Raw genomic sequence first — 14,129 nt, 5'->3', positions numbered from 1 at the left:
GCAAAGCAGACAGTCAAAGCAGGCTGTAATCAGTAGCTGAAGAAAAACGCATGCCGTGCCCGAAAGGAGCAGTAATTATAGGTAAGTGAGGAGGGGGAATTTGCTGGGCATGGGTGGGGGCTCTTGTAAGTGGGGGCTGTTAAAAAGTGAGTTTAAAAGCCTGTGAGGATCAGGAAACTCCTCTGGGATTGCCAGAGGAGGCTTTTAAAACCTCTTTTTCCCCCCACTTCGGCTGAAGAGGGTTTTTTTAAAAAAAAACTTTTAAAGGGTTTTGATGATCTCTGCTCAGCCCCACGATCAGCAGGGTTGTTTTTTTTTTACTTTTCAAGGCATGTTTCGGCTGAAGAAAAACTGCTTTAAAAAGTAAAAAAAAAACAACCTCTGCTGATGGTGCGGCTCAGCAGGGGCAGGGGGTGGGGCCAGGGATTTTTGCTACCGGTCCTCCGAATCAGAAGCCGCCATCACTACCGGATCACGTGAGCCGGTCTGAACCGGGGGCATTTTACCCCTGGTCTGTACCCCCTTCTAGATCCAGCCAGGTCTCGTCAAGTCAGCTCTTTCATCAATGATTAAATTGCAAATGAGAGAGAACTTGTTATTTACTGACCTGGCATTTAGAAGCAGCATCCAAAATTCAAGGTTTCTAAAGCTTTACTGAGGTTAAGACCAAGGATGTGAAATGTGAAACCAGTATAGGACATTAGTCCCACATTCCTTGAGAAGGACTCTGTCCCTATCTCCAACCATATCTCCCCATGCTGATGATTACTATAATATTTTGGCTCATGGCCAACCTCCAATGGCAGCAGTACTCCCTAATCCTGGCCCTACAATTTCTAAGGCTGGGAATTTCCCATTAACTCCATCTCAGGAAAGCACTTTAGCTTCACGAACTGTCAGCACAATCAAAATACCCAGCAACCACCTCCTCCATTCCACCCACAAACACACTCACAAACATACACCCATTCATAGACATCCCTCTCCTGCCATTTTCACCAACTAGTTCCAAGCCATCCTTTCTATTTATGCCTAAAATTCCTAAAATTCAAGTCCTCTAAAGGTTCAATAATTCTCTCCTCTGGCTCTCAGAATAGTCTTCAATGGGAAATCCACAGCCAACAGATGGAATCCACATGGAAGTGATCAATAATGCTGTATCATCTCTTCCTCTCTGGCAGAAGAGATGGCAAAATGGACTACATAGGGAGATGGCATTCAGAGTAACCTGCCACTCAACTGTTATCTCCCCTGCCTAGCCACTACCAATAGCTCCACACTACCAATGCCTTAATTGGCCTCTTACAGGAGAGCTGCTGGGATCCTACTCCAAGCAGCAACCATGAGACACACTGTCACAGTGGACAGAAGACCACCATCATCCTCGTGTAACTGGAATCACTTAGCATTGCTGACAACCACAAGAAACACTTTGTCTTCTACCATCATTGGTCATAAAAACAACAGCTGACTGGCCCCAGTAGCCAACCAGTAGACCTTTCCGAAAGTCTTTCTAATATTATATACCTCTATCAATGGTAGTTGGATTAGAAACTTGACCCTAAAGATGGTTTGAACAGCATTTTAACCACAGAGCCTCAGACAGGCCCATATGTAGAAACATTTGTGCTTTAAACTGAAGGAATATATTTGTGTCAAAGAAATTCTATGCAGAAATTCAATCTCAAAAATTTCAGCTGAATTGCTTCTAATGTAGTTATATGCAACAATGTATTTATATGCATTGCACTGTGCATCATATAGCAAAAGACTAGATGTGTTAGTTTTGAAAGGTTTAACTGCTGCAGGCATACCATGGGCTTGTTCCCCAGTATCTATCTAAACTGGGTTTAGGCAAAGATTGGAATTAGCTTAACATCATTTTTAAGTTGCAGATAAATAGATAGTTCAACTCACACCTGTGCTATACTCAGATCAGGTATCCACTTTTCACTGTCTCCAAAAATTTTTACCCACATCTTTACAGGGGAGAGCACTCATACAGTATGTGCTTAAGAAGCATGCTTAAGTTGCTTTGTCCTCAATGACAGTGACCAGGAGATACTGTTAGGGTGTGTAACTTTTACAAATTTCAATTTCCAAACCTTAGGGGTCCTCAAAAGTTGGGACATGCTTTGGGGATTGTGAAGATATTTTGGTTACTTTAATAAGATTTAGATGTGCTTGGTAAGTAAATACAAAAATATCATAACTTTTTAACGTTTTGTTTGTTTCATTGGTGCACTCTGAGCTTGGTTGTTTTTGTGTGTTTGCGCTGCTGCTACTGCCAAGTTTTGGTAATGAAATGTCCGCAAGGAAATAAACAAACTCAAAGAGCACTAAAGATCTTTCATTTCAACCTTGAGTTACAAATATTTTCCTTTATAGATATAATAATATTCCCCAACCAGAGCACTTATGACTGCTCTAACATCCAAACTACAGGAAATGTTGCTGAAATAAATTATTTTATGTGTACATTATTAACAAAGACATCCCATAATTTAATGGTAGCAAGTACTAGAAAAGATTATTTATATATAATGATAATATAACCATAGATCATATAATTAGAAACGTAATATATTTTATCAAAGAAATCAACAGTTTAGTTCTCTTTTTCATTTATTTTTACAATACAAACACAAAAATATTGAGATTATAGTTGGAGTGTTCATTGATCATTAATCTATCATATAGATGGAATGTTAAACTGAGGGGAAAATAAAATACACAGTATGTATGCACAGATTACTACATTTATTTTCAATTCAAAGAACAACTTTGCAGTCTGATGCATAGCAAAGCAAATAACTTTTCAATAGCCTGCGTACTGAAAACTTTCTGTTTGTTTTTCTTTATTACTTCCCTTCCAACATAGAATTCTGGATTACACTCTGCTTTTCAGAGTCTTTCTAATGTACCAACGGCATTTCCTACAGTTTTTATTAGTATATTAGTTCTTGATATACTAAAAGTATACAGTTTTTATTAGTATAATTCAGTGCAGGGGTGAAATCTAAAAATTTTCCCTACCAGTTCTGTAGGTGTGGCTTAATTGATGGGTGTGGCTTGGTGGTCAGATGGCTTGGGGTATGTGGCCGATAACAATAAATAATAAAAATAATAAACAAAGTACACAAAACAGTAAGAGGTACCAAAAACCAACTTTCACACTGTACACACACACAACGCAACACAACTGACTCATATACGATGTAAAAGAACTGCACTTCACCCAAAATGGCCCCTGCAACAAGCAGAAACTTCACAAAGCCACGAAAAGCTCAAAAACCAACTTCATATTTACAAACACACAACACATCACAACACAACTGACTCCCACACAATGTAAAAGAAGCTGCACTTCACCCAAAATGGCCCCTGCAACATGCAGGAACCTCACACAACCACAAAAAGCTCAAAAACCAACTTTCACACTTTACACACACACAATACAACACAACTGACACACACACACACAAAATGCCACATACAGCTTTGTGAGATTTTATGTGTTTGTGTAGTTAGAGTGAAACACTACTGAAACATACCGAATCTCAGAAAGCTCCACAAATATTTTATTTTATTATTTTATTTAATTTATATTTTTTTAGATCAGGGGTCTCCAATCTTAGTAACTTTAAGGTTTGTGGACTTCAATTCCCAGAGTTCCTCAGACAGCAAAGCAGGCAGATTGAGTTGCTCACTGAGGAAATGGATTGCAGGCAGGCAGATTCAGCTGCTAGCTGATGCAACTGATGTAAAGCATGGCTTTGCCAGCCCAAAAGGAACAACAATTATAGGTAAATAGGGGAGGGGGTGATTGGGTGGGCATGGGCTGTTGTAAGGAGGTTGTTAAAAATTATTTTAAAAGCCTGTGATGATCAGGGAACTCATCTGGGATTGCCAGAGGAAAAAAAGATTTTAAAAGCTCTTCTGATGATCCCAGCTGAAGTTCCCTCATTGCAGCCCAGTACCTCTTAAAATAATTGTTTTAACAAGCTCTTTGGTTGAAGAGCTTGTAGAAAACATGTTTTTTAAGGTTCTGGTGATGAGGAACTCAGCTGGGATCGGCAGAGGAGCTTTTTAAAACCTTTTGTTTTTACAACCTCTTCGGCCGAAGAGGTTGTTAAAAAAAAGTTTAAGGGTTCTGACGATCCCAGCCGAGCCGCAGGATCATCAAAGACTTTTTTTTTACTTTTAAAGGCATGCTTTCAGCTGAAGAAAAACTATTTTTAAAAGTTTTTTTAAAAAAACAACCTCTAATGATCGTGTGGCTCAGCAGAGGCAGGAGGTGGGGCCAAGGATTTTTGCTACCGGTTTTCTGAACCACCAGCTGCCATCGCTACTGGATCAGGTGAGCTGGTCCGAACTGGGAGCATTTTATCCCTGATTCAGTGGTCCAATCCATACATCATACAAAGCCATGTCAATAAGTCATAACAGCCTGTAAGTGTAATCAGATTGGATAAACATGCAAACCTCCGGACTGAACAACTCAAAATTCCATGAAAAAGTCACTATATTTGCACACATTTTAACTGCTTAGAAAAAGACAAAGAATTTAGATTATCCCATTCATGCCAGGGTACAATGGCAGCTAAGCCCATGAGCAAGCCTTGTATTAATGTGCTTTCCATTGCAATTTCCCAGGTTTAGAAGGTTTCCAAATAAGACTCCCCAAAAAATAGCATATATTGGACAAAGTTTACGGATAACCATAATTTACAAACTATGCAAACTGTAATGACTAATAACGAAACCAAATAAACTGCCTGATTGGATAAGGCAATCAATGCAACCATACACAGTAGTTTAATAGTCTACAGTTTCTATTGCAGTAAAAACATGAATTTCCCATACTAATTGTTAAGTTATAGGGAAACTGTTTATATTATTTCTACTGTATATTCAAGGTCTTCTTTAACCAACTAGGTTTACATAAATCTAGTTTATCACCTGTTCTCTTCATATTTCAGTATCAACATCAGTGAAATTATAAGAAACGAGATAGCATCACTAGTATTCTGAAAATATCCAATTTAACCACTCAGCTTTGTTATTTTACTATAAGAAAGCATGTGGAACCTTTGAATCAGTTTGTTTGGGTAAGGCTAAAATCTGAAATTTAAGGGAATTTTGTAATTCTGGATGAACTAATCTAAAAACCTTTTTTCATTGAGTGTATGTATCTGCTAAATTATGAACTATGCAACTAACAGAAATTGCATTAAGACGGTAGCTACTTTTACCACTTAGCTTGCCAATGGTATTCTATTCATCTAGAAAAGACGAAACTGGTCTCAGTTGTCCACTATCATTCAGCAATCTAAATGATTACACTGCAGTGGTGGGTTGCTAATGGGCAAACTGGTAGCAGCAGTGGCAGGAGGCTCGGCCCACCCACCCACAAATACAATTTGTTCATGCGCAGTTTCAATAGAATAAAGGAAATAAGAGAAAACAAATTGCTGATGATTTACAAATGTGGTGATTTTGACAAATATATGTGATAAATGGAGAAATAAGATAATAAAATGAAATAAAATTAAGATTGGTGGTTAGGGCGGATGGTAATATTGATTATATTAAATATTAAGTAGAGATGAAAAATAAAGTAGGAAAAAAGAATATTACGGCAGAAATTGAAATATATAAATTATATTTGGGAAATACTTATGTAATAAGCTGTATAAATTTTGACTCGGTCAATACTCTATTCAGAAAAAATGTACTGTTTTTTTGTTTGTTTTTTAAAAATATTTTTTTTATAAAAAAAAAATTCCCAGGTCTGTGCTCTTTTGGCTATTCTATATACCACTGTTGCCTACCCCTGCAGCCCCCCTCACTCTCCAGTTGACCTTCACATGTTCTTCCTGTTGCTGCTTGCCTGAAATCCAGATGCTGGATGAAAGCATAGAGCTGTAATACTGGAGAGTAGCAGACTCCATCTGTTGAAGGGAGCTTGCCAAACCCAGCCAGGGAGGGGGCAGGAAAATGGAGCTGGCAGAGGCTCCCTGGGCCAAGGTGATGGCTATTAGCCCTTGTCCAATGGCTGGAGGACATAGGTAGGTGGCAGAAGCTGAAACACATTCTATAATTGTAAATATTACAATTGTAAACAGCTACCCCACATTTTGATCAAGTGAGCGTGGGAGCATTGCAATGGTCACAACTTTGAGAACTGGATGCAATTTAAATTCATTCAGCACTTTCATAACTTTAAATGGTCATTGAATGAATGATAGTTAAATGACTATCTGTAGCACTACTGAAGTTCCCTCTCTACATTTTCTTCTGAAAAAAAATGATGTCCTTAAACATTGCTATTACTGTTTCTAATAAGAACAGGTATTTTGCTTATTTTCAAAGATGTATAAAGAGGATACCATTTTTTCCTGAATATTTATTTTATTATCTCTACCCCTCCCCTCCCCCCCACCCCCACCCCTCTCTCTCTCTTTCTCTCTCTCTCTGTCTCTCTCTCACACACACCTACCCTTCTAGTTAGCATTCCTAAAATATATTATCATTTATAGTAATTATCTTTTCTGAATCCTAACAACTTAATGTAAAATACATTTATTTGATAACCTAAAAAACAAGGTTCATTGAACCGAACTGATACCATCTTAATGTTAAATTCATCAGAATGTAAAAATATATAAAATTTCCATTTCCAGTTTAGTTATATGTTGATCACACATTAATATTGTAAAGACTCTTAAGCATATTTATTTATGTATTTATTGCAAAATTTCTACCAAAGATTGTGAGGGCAGGTAAGCTCCCCATTCCCTCTAAGCCAAACCCACCACACAGGGTTGGGGGGAACTAGGAGGTGGAAAAAGTAAATGTTAAAAATCAAAGAAATAAATACTAAAAATTACAGGAGAAGATTTAAGAAGTATCTCTGAGTCATTCCACAAAGATTGTTCAAATTGATTGCCTTGAGCAAAGGCTTCTAGATTGAATGCACTATCTCCTTCTTCAGAGATAGAAAAAATATCCTTTCACTTAAAAAAAAGCACAGATTACCGCTCAAATTCAAGCTCCAGAATTGTTATCAAATCATGAGAGGCAGGGATCCAATTGAGAATTGTTGGAATTCTCTCCCAGAGGGCCCTATTCATTTTCTCAGGATTCAAAGACTTAAAATGATTCCAGGTCACTTTACAAGACAAGGCCCCAGTCATCTCCATTCACTGCCCAGCTGGTGTAAAGCTCATGTTGGATTTGAAAAGTTTTGTGTATCAAATGCTGTGAAACTCTGTTTTGCAGAGTTTTTGACAAATATTGTTCCCTTAAATTGATGCAGTAACAGCAACACAATATACCTGCATATATTGTTGTGACAAAAATAAATAAATAAATAAATAAAATAAATAAATATTTCTTGTCTGCAATTCAAATCACCATTGTGTAGGTTGAAGATTGAACTTGTAAAAAGTCCACTTCAGACCAACCCAATCTTTCATTCCACTGAACAGGCATCCTAGTTGAGCTGTCCCTTCCAAATTCTCAGAAAACTCCCGAGGAGACCTCTGAAAACCAACTGTATCTGGAATGGATTGCAGAGAAAGACTCATACTGCAGAATTTCATAGCAATCAGAATGGTCTGTCCATAACCAGGAGCAAAGTTCAGTATCTCCCAATTTCAGGCTAGTTGCTTCTTCCCTGAGACAAAAGACAAATGTATCAAAATGTCCATGTATCAAGTCCTCAATGGACCTCAACCATGACCATGGTTGATATAACAGTCATAAACAACTGGCATCCTAAAACCCCTTGTTTGAGGAAGATATGTTGAAATCCTGAAACATTACCTTGTTTCCCCCAAATAAGACATCCCTCGATAATAAGCTCAATCGGGCTTTTGAGCGCACAGCAATAAGACTAAGCGCTTATTTCAGGGTTCAAAAAAATATAAGACAGGGTCTTATTTTCAGGGAAACACGGTATTATTAAGTTCAGGGAACTTTTCCACCACCTCAGCAATCAGATTAAGCAGCCCAGGAAAAGGCATAGCTTTTGTAAGGAACAGGCAACAAATACAAAAAGGATATCCATACCACATTTGAAGTGTCCTTGCCTATTTTGAATACTGCATACACCTTAAACAAAAAATTGGTTATTTAACAAGAAAAGGTGAAAACTTGTTTGGCTTCTTTTAAATCAAATTCATAATTTAAAAAATTGACCAAAGTAGGTTTGGATAAATAGAGTAGTTGCTTATGAAAAAGAAATAATGCAAGAGGATCTGAGTTTCTTTGGATTCTTTATAAGAGTTTCCATTGGAATGATTCCTTCATAATTCTAGAGAACTTCAGTCATAATATTATAGCATTTATTCAATTACATAAATAGACACATTTGGGCTATTAATGTGACTTAAACCTGGAACCCTTCCATATTTCAAAATATGACTTTGCACAAATCATATGTCATCCATTGAATTTATTCCCTAAGAACATTAACTTTTCTGAGGGACTATCTGAAATGGATTCATTGAAATATTTTATTATACATATATTTTAAATGAATCCTTTTTCTAACCCCGCTTCAAAATATGTACAGAAGATTTTTTTAAATAGCCATTTATCCCTATATGTATATCTATGATTGGAATTAGACATCATTGTTCCATGAGAAAGGACAGATCCCAGTTTAAAGATATACCACAGGCTGCAGTTGCCTGGATTTATTATGAACAAATTTAATAAAATAAAAATAAAAACTTGCCAATAAAGAAATGTTAAAGTTAAAATGATGGAAGCAATAGTAATAAACATTGCAGGAGTTTAAACCTTAAAGTTAAAATTCATTTATTAAGTTTTAGATACTCTAATAAGAACTAGATTTTATTATAGTTTATAGATTACACAACATTGATACAAATTACATTAATATTGCATTAAACACTAACTCTACAACAAGAAGTGAAGCCAGAATAGTATTTTTAATGAGTTGATGATATTGCTTTAAAAATCTAGATTTACTGTATTTTACATAATGCTATGCTTTCTATAGTTCGAATAAATTCAAAAAAAGGCTGCTTCAATGACTTACCAATATTATGTGACCAGTGGAAATGTCCATATTAGACTGGACTGGTTCTTCACACCAGGATGAAGTGCTGCTTCGAGTAGAAGGACTTTGAATAGGTCCATCACTAAACTGTGAAGATATGCTATTAATACGAGAAGCATGTAGAGGTTCTGAACAATCTGATGTTTTCACCACCATACGCTGACGGCATAATTCCTAAGAAAGAGAAAGTAACAGAGGATTAAAATTTAGCACTGAAGGAATCAACTGTGAAAACATAGACTGAATTTTCAATCTAAACTAAATATATACGGAAGTCTGAAACTGGAATGTACAACTCTGCGCCAGAGTTGATAAACACAAACATTTTCATTATATATGTAAGCAGGACTACAACCTGTATCAAAGCCACATTTCCATAGTTAAGACTTGACAATTTTTTTAAAAAAATGTAGGATTTGAAAAATATACAAATCAAAGGCTGAAATACTGCAGACTGCAACAGAACTCTGAAATAAATGGTTACACAGATAGTGATCACTGTATTGCTCACAATAAACTTTATACACATCTGCTCCTTTTCAATTGAACATGATGCACATTATGAGTTGGGAAAGTAAAAAAATGTATTTAATGCTATTCTAAATCATAATAAGTATATTACAGAATACATATTTTGTGCATACAAAGAATTAGGAAAGGTATCTGATTTTATCAAGCACTTATACTAATGATAGACTGCATTTAATTAGGTTAAAATTAGCCAGAATCTATATGGAATCTCAAATACAGAGTCTGAGTAACTTTGACTTATGAAAATAATTAGGTTACATTACATTTTAAAATTTACCTGAACATATGGTGTCTAGAACTAATAAATTAGATATATCTAGCATAAGGAAATAGTTACAAGAAATAAATTTTAAAAAGTACTTTATCATATCCTGAATTAAATTTCTACGAAGTAAATAATATTTGAAATAATTTAATCAGTGCTTCAATAGATGACCCTAAATTATCTAAACACAGATGAATTGGAAAAATATATTATTGTCTCGGTTTTAAATTTTCCCATCTTGACTTTTCAGTGTGATGAAATTCAAATTTCTTGGATTTTTGTGAGTACAAATGAGAAATGAATGAGCATTTTACAATATTTAAAATCAATATTTTATGTATTTTATGGAGGTATACATATAGTCATTTATATCTCACCACAAACAGGTATGACTTTCAATCATCTTTTATATACCTCTCAGTTTCATTTCTCTTCCCGTTTATTTCCCATCAAAATACAAAACTATTTTGTATTTTGACTAGACAGAATTTTAACACTTACATGGCTTTGTCAAGGATATTTGGATTACAAAATTTACAGTTCTTTGTAGGAGTAACATTATATCTTTCCCTTTCTAAACACGGTTTATTGTATCTGTATGTAATGTATATCCATGAATACTGTAAATCTGTATGATTTATTAGGATAAAAATGGTTATATTTTATAACCGTTATAAAAATGGTAGATTTCTAGCTAGCATTTAATCAGCTCATTTTACTATCTCACTGATTAGAAACAATTTTATTTTTTGTGCATAAAATGTGTTAGTTTCACACAAAGAAGAGCTTAATACCAAACTTACCGTCAGTGCTTTGGAAAAAAAAAACATTAGTGTATTAGATTATGAGTTCAAATCTTCATAATCATGGAACCCACCAGTAACTTTATACCAATCACCTTCCTTGATCTTAATCTAACTCAAAAGGATATTTCTAGAAGGACTAAATGAGGAAAGCAGAGTAGCCATGACAGAAATGTCATTCCCCCCACCCCCCACGCACACATACATTGCATTATATTCCTTAGGTAAGAGAGAATGCAGAAGCAATAAATACCAGTAGCAAAAACATTGCAAAGATAGGCAAGAGGTACTAGTGAGAGAATACAGAAAAATTATGAACAACTCACTCTTACCAGTGCATGCCGACTTTCCTCATTTATCAGCTGAAATACTCAAATCCAGGAAGCCCCACTGGCACTTGCATAACATCTGCCCAGTAACTTTAATATCAGTTCCCAATGGAAAGCCAAATGGGTTGCTGAATACGGAGGCATAGGTACACATATTAAAAAGGTGCCACAAAAATGGTGCCAGGCTTTGAACTACCATGTCAGCAGTGGAAAACCTGAATAGGATTCGCACCTCACGTGGCCTTTGTCGGGACTCTCTGTATAAATGGGGCATAGTCTTCTCTCCTCAATGTAACTGACTGTAGATCATATCGTAACCAGCTGCAAGCAGAGGGCTTATACTGATCCAGTATCTGTTTTTTTAAATATAAACAATGCTGCGCTTCAATGGTTAGATGGCCTAGACATTGGTATTTGGACATAGATCTTTTTAACATTTATATTTTATTGGAGTTTACTAATCTAGGTGAAATGTTAATATATAATATGCTGTACACTAAATAAATAAGATGTTCTGTCCCCCACACCTCAGTCCGGGAGACACGTGAACTGACTCAATTAGCCAGCAATTTAGTCCACAGCAGCTATCAGCTCTGGCAGCAAACCAACGATCGTCTGCCAAGGTTTTCTTTATCTTCCCTGATGCCAGCATCACAGAAGCTCATTACTGGAGCAACCAGGAAGTCAGGAACAAACAGCAATCCAGGCCAAATGCTCAGTCAAATAGTTTAGCTCAAGTTTCCACCAGTCAGTTTGTTTTGGCTGTCACGAAGTAGTAGAGCAGCCCCTCCTGCTTTTATACCCTGTGGGGTGTGGCTCCGTGACTCAGCACTCTCTAGGCCTGCCCCATCCCTTCTTTTGTTATTCCCGCCTCTCTTGTCTACGAAAACTGGGATCTAACCAGGACTGATTATCCACAGCTGGGTCTGGAAGCGTTGCCTGGGCGGGGGGAGATACAGGAGACAGAAGCCTCGTCACCTCCTCCACCTGGCCTGCCTCTGGCTCCTGGAGCTGAGCCAGAGAGGCCGGCCCTGCAGACAGGAGCCCTGACGGCCCTTCCCCCTCACTCTCTGAGTCACTTTCTGGCAGGGGAACAGGCCCGGGGGGGGAGGGGGGGCTGGAGCCACAACACAATAAGCAAATACGGTCTGCCTGTTTACTACAAAGAGCATCATCTAAAGACAAACACTTGTCTCTGATGGAATGATGTTTCTCCTAAGATCCAGGTGGTCCCCAGATTGCAGACATTTTGGAGGGTCTTGAACACCTGGCTCTTTGCCTAGATCTTATCAAAGTAACTCCTGGGTAGTGTAGATTTACTTCTTGTTGTTGCCCAAAGTTCTTTTGTTCCTTGTATTTATTATTGCATTGTTTTATTTTTTCTGGTTTTTACTTGTGAATTTTACTGAAGCTGAGAGTCAAGTTATGTTTCTTCAATCAATCTTTCCTGGGTAATTTTACATTTAATAGAAGTACAAAAATATTTAGGGCAAAAACCTAAACAATTAAACAATAAAATTCGAAGAGTTATCACAGTAATTTGAAAAAACTCTTTTGAACATATTTTATAACATGAATAGACTTATACTGAGAGAATATTGACTACCTTTAGAGTATATTTATTTATTAATTAAACTTGTATGATACTCATCTCGCTAAAGGTGATTCTAAGCGCCTTACAGACATGTAATTAAAATATTAAAAAATAAATAGGGATCTCAAAAATTAAATTCAGTTAAAATGAATGGAGAGGGAGAGACTTAGATGGAGAGGGAGAGAGCAAATTGCACATAGGGAGGAGGTGAACTGTTATCTATTCCAATAAACTTTCTAAATGCAACACCCCTTTTGGAGACCCAGACTAGTTGCGTAGCCAGGTCGTCAAGGCCTTTCAGAAGGCCAAAAGGGTGGGAACAGATCTCACTGTGGGAGGCATGAAGTTCCAGATGGCAGAGCATGCTCATTCTACCAGTGTGGATGGGGTGGGCTAATCCCATCTGGGTGAACTGGTTCCTCAGATAGTCTGACCCAGGCCATGAAAGGCTTTAAAGATGATAACCAACAGTTTTGAATTGGATCAGAAGCAAACTGGCAGCTAGTGCAGTTCAAAGGACATAGGGCACTCTGGGAACTCCAAGGGCCCATGCAGATGCTTTTTGCATCAGCTGAAGCTTCTGGACATTCTGCAAGGGTAGTGCCATGTAGAGCACACTGAAGTAGTATAGGCATGAGATGACCGGTGCTCGAGTAATTCAGTGCAGGGATTCCTGATCTAGGAAAGGAGCAATTGGTGCACAATCATTTATACAAAGGCTTTCCTAGCCATGACAGCCATTCTGCTCATTGAGCAGGAATCCTAAGTCCAGGAGAACTCACAGATTGGGTACAGCGTATGTCTGGGGAAGTGCAACCCAATCCAGAAATAAAGATGTTTAAAGTCCTGGAGCTAGTGGTTCCACACAACCTAAGGCGTTCAGTCTTACCAGAATTCAGCTGAAATCTGTTGTCCTCCATCCAGACCCTCCCAATATCTAGGCATTATGAGAGGATAATGACAGCATCACTTGGATCACCTGGGATAGATATGTAAACTTGAACAACATTAACTTACTGATGGTATCTCACCCCTTGATGGCAGAAGATTTTACCCAGCAGCTTTATATAGATATTAAAAAGGAGTGCTTTAAGCTCTGCCACAAAGAAACAGCTATTTTTTGCAGAGGCAAAAAACCAGCCAACTGTTGGGCAGGGCTTCGGCAAGATTTGGTTTATAAGACGCTCAGATATTTTCACCTCTTTTTGAAAGACAAAAAAAAAATGCATCTTATAGTCCGAAAAATACGGTAATCTGTTTCATCCAGGACCTTCTGAAGCTAATAGCAACCATTTTCTCTCAAAAGGTAAGGTAAGACACTGTACGGAAATTGTCCAGACAAGTAGAATCAAGAGATGATTTTTTTAAAGGAGGCAGCAAACTAGTGCTCCCTTAAAAGAAACATTCCCACCTGCAGCGAGAAATTTATCTTGGCCTGAACTCACCTGGTTGTCACCATCTTTTGACACTTTCATCAACCAGAAATAATGGTGTTTCACTGCTCTTACCACCA

General features: G+C 37.2%; 1 protein-coding gene across 1 annotated transcript in view; it reads right to left on the bottom strand.

The window, feature by feature from the left end:
- PTPRN2 (protein tyrosine phosphatase receptor type N2) overlaps positions 1-14,129 on the bottom strand; it is a 925,005-nt gene that overhangs the window by 100,312 nt on the left and 810,564 nt on the right. Inside the window, exon 14 of the mRNA XM_058179748.1 lies at positions 9,074-9,268. Coding sequence (XP_058035731.1) covers positions 9,074-9,268 — 195 coding nt within the window. The remainder of the gene's footprint in view (positions 1-9,073; positions 9,269-14,129) is intronic.

This window comes from Ahaetulla prasina, chromosome 4 (genome assembly GCF_028640845.1).
Source record: "Ahaetulla prasina isolate Xishuangbanna chromosome 4, ASM2864084v1, whole genome shotgun sequence".
NCBI lineage: Eukaryota > Metazoa > Chordata > Lepidosauria > Squamata > Colubridae > Ahaetulla > Ahaetulla prasina.
Note: the sequence above shows the minus strand (reverse complement) of the source record. Positions and strands in the feature narration are given on the sequence as shown.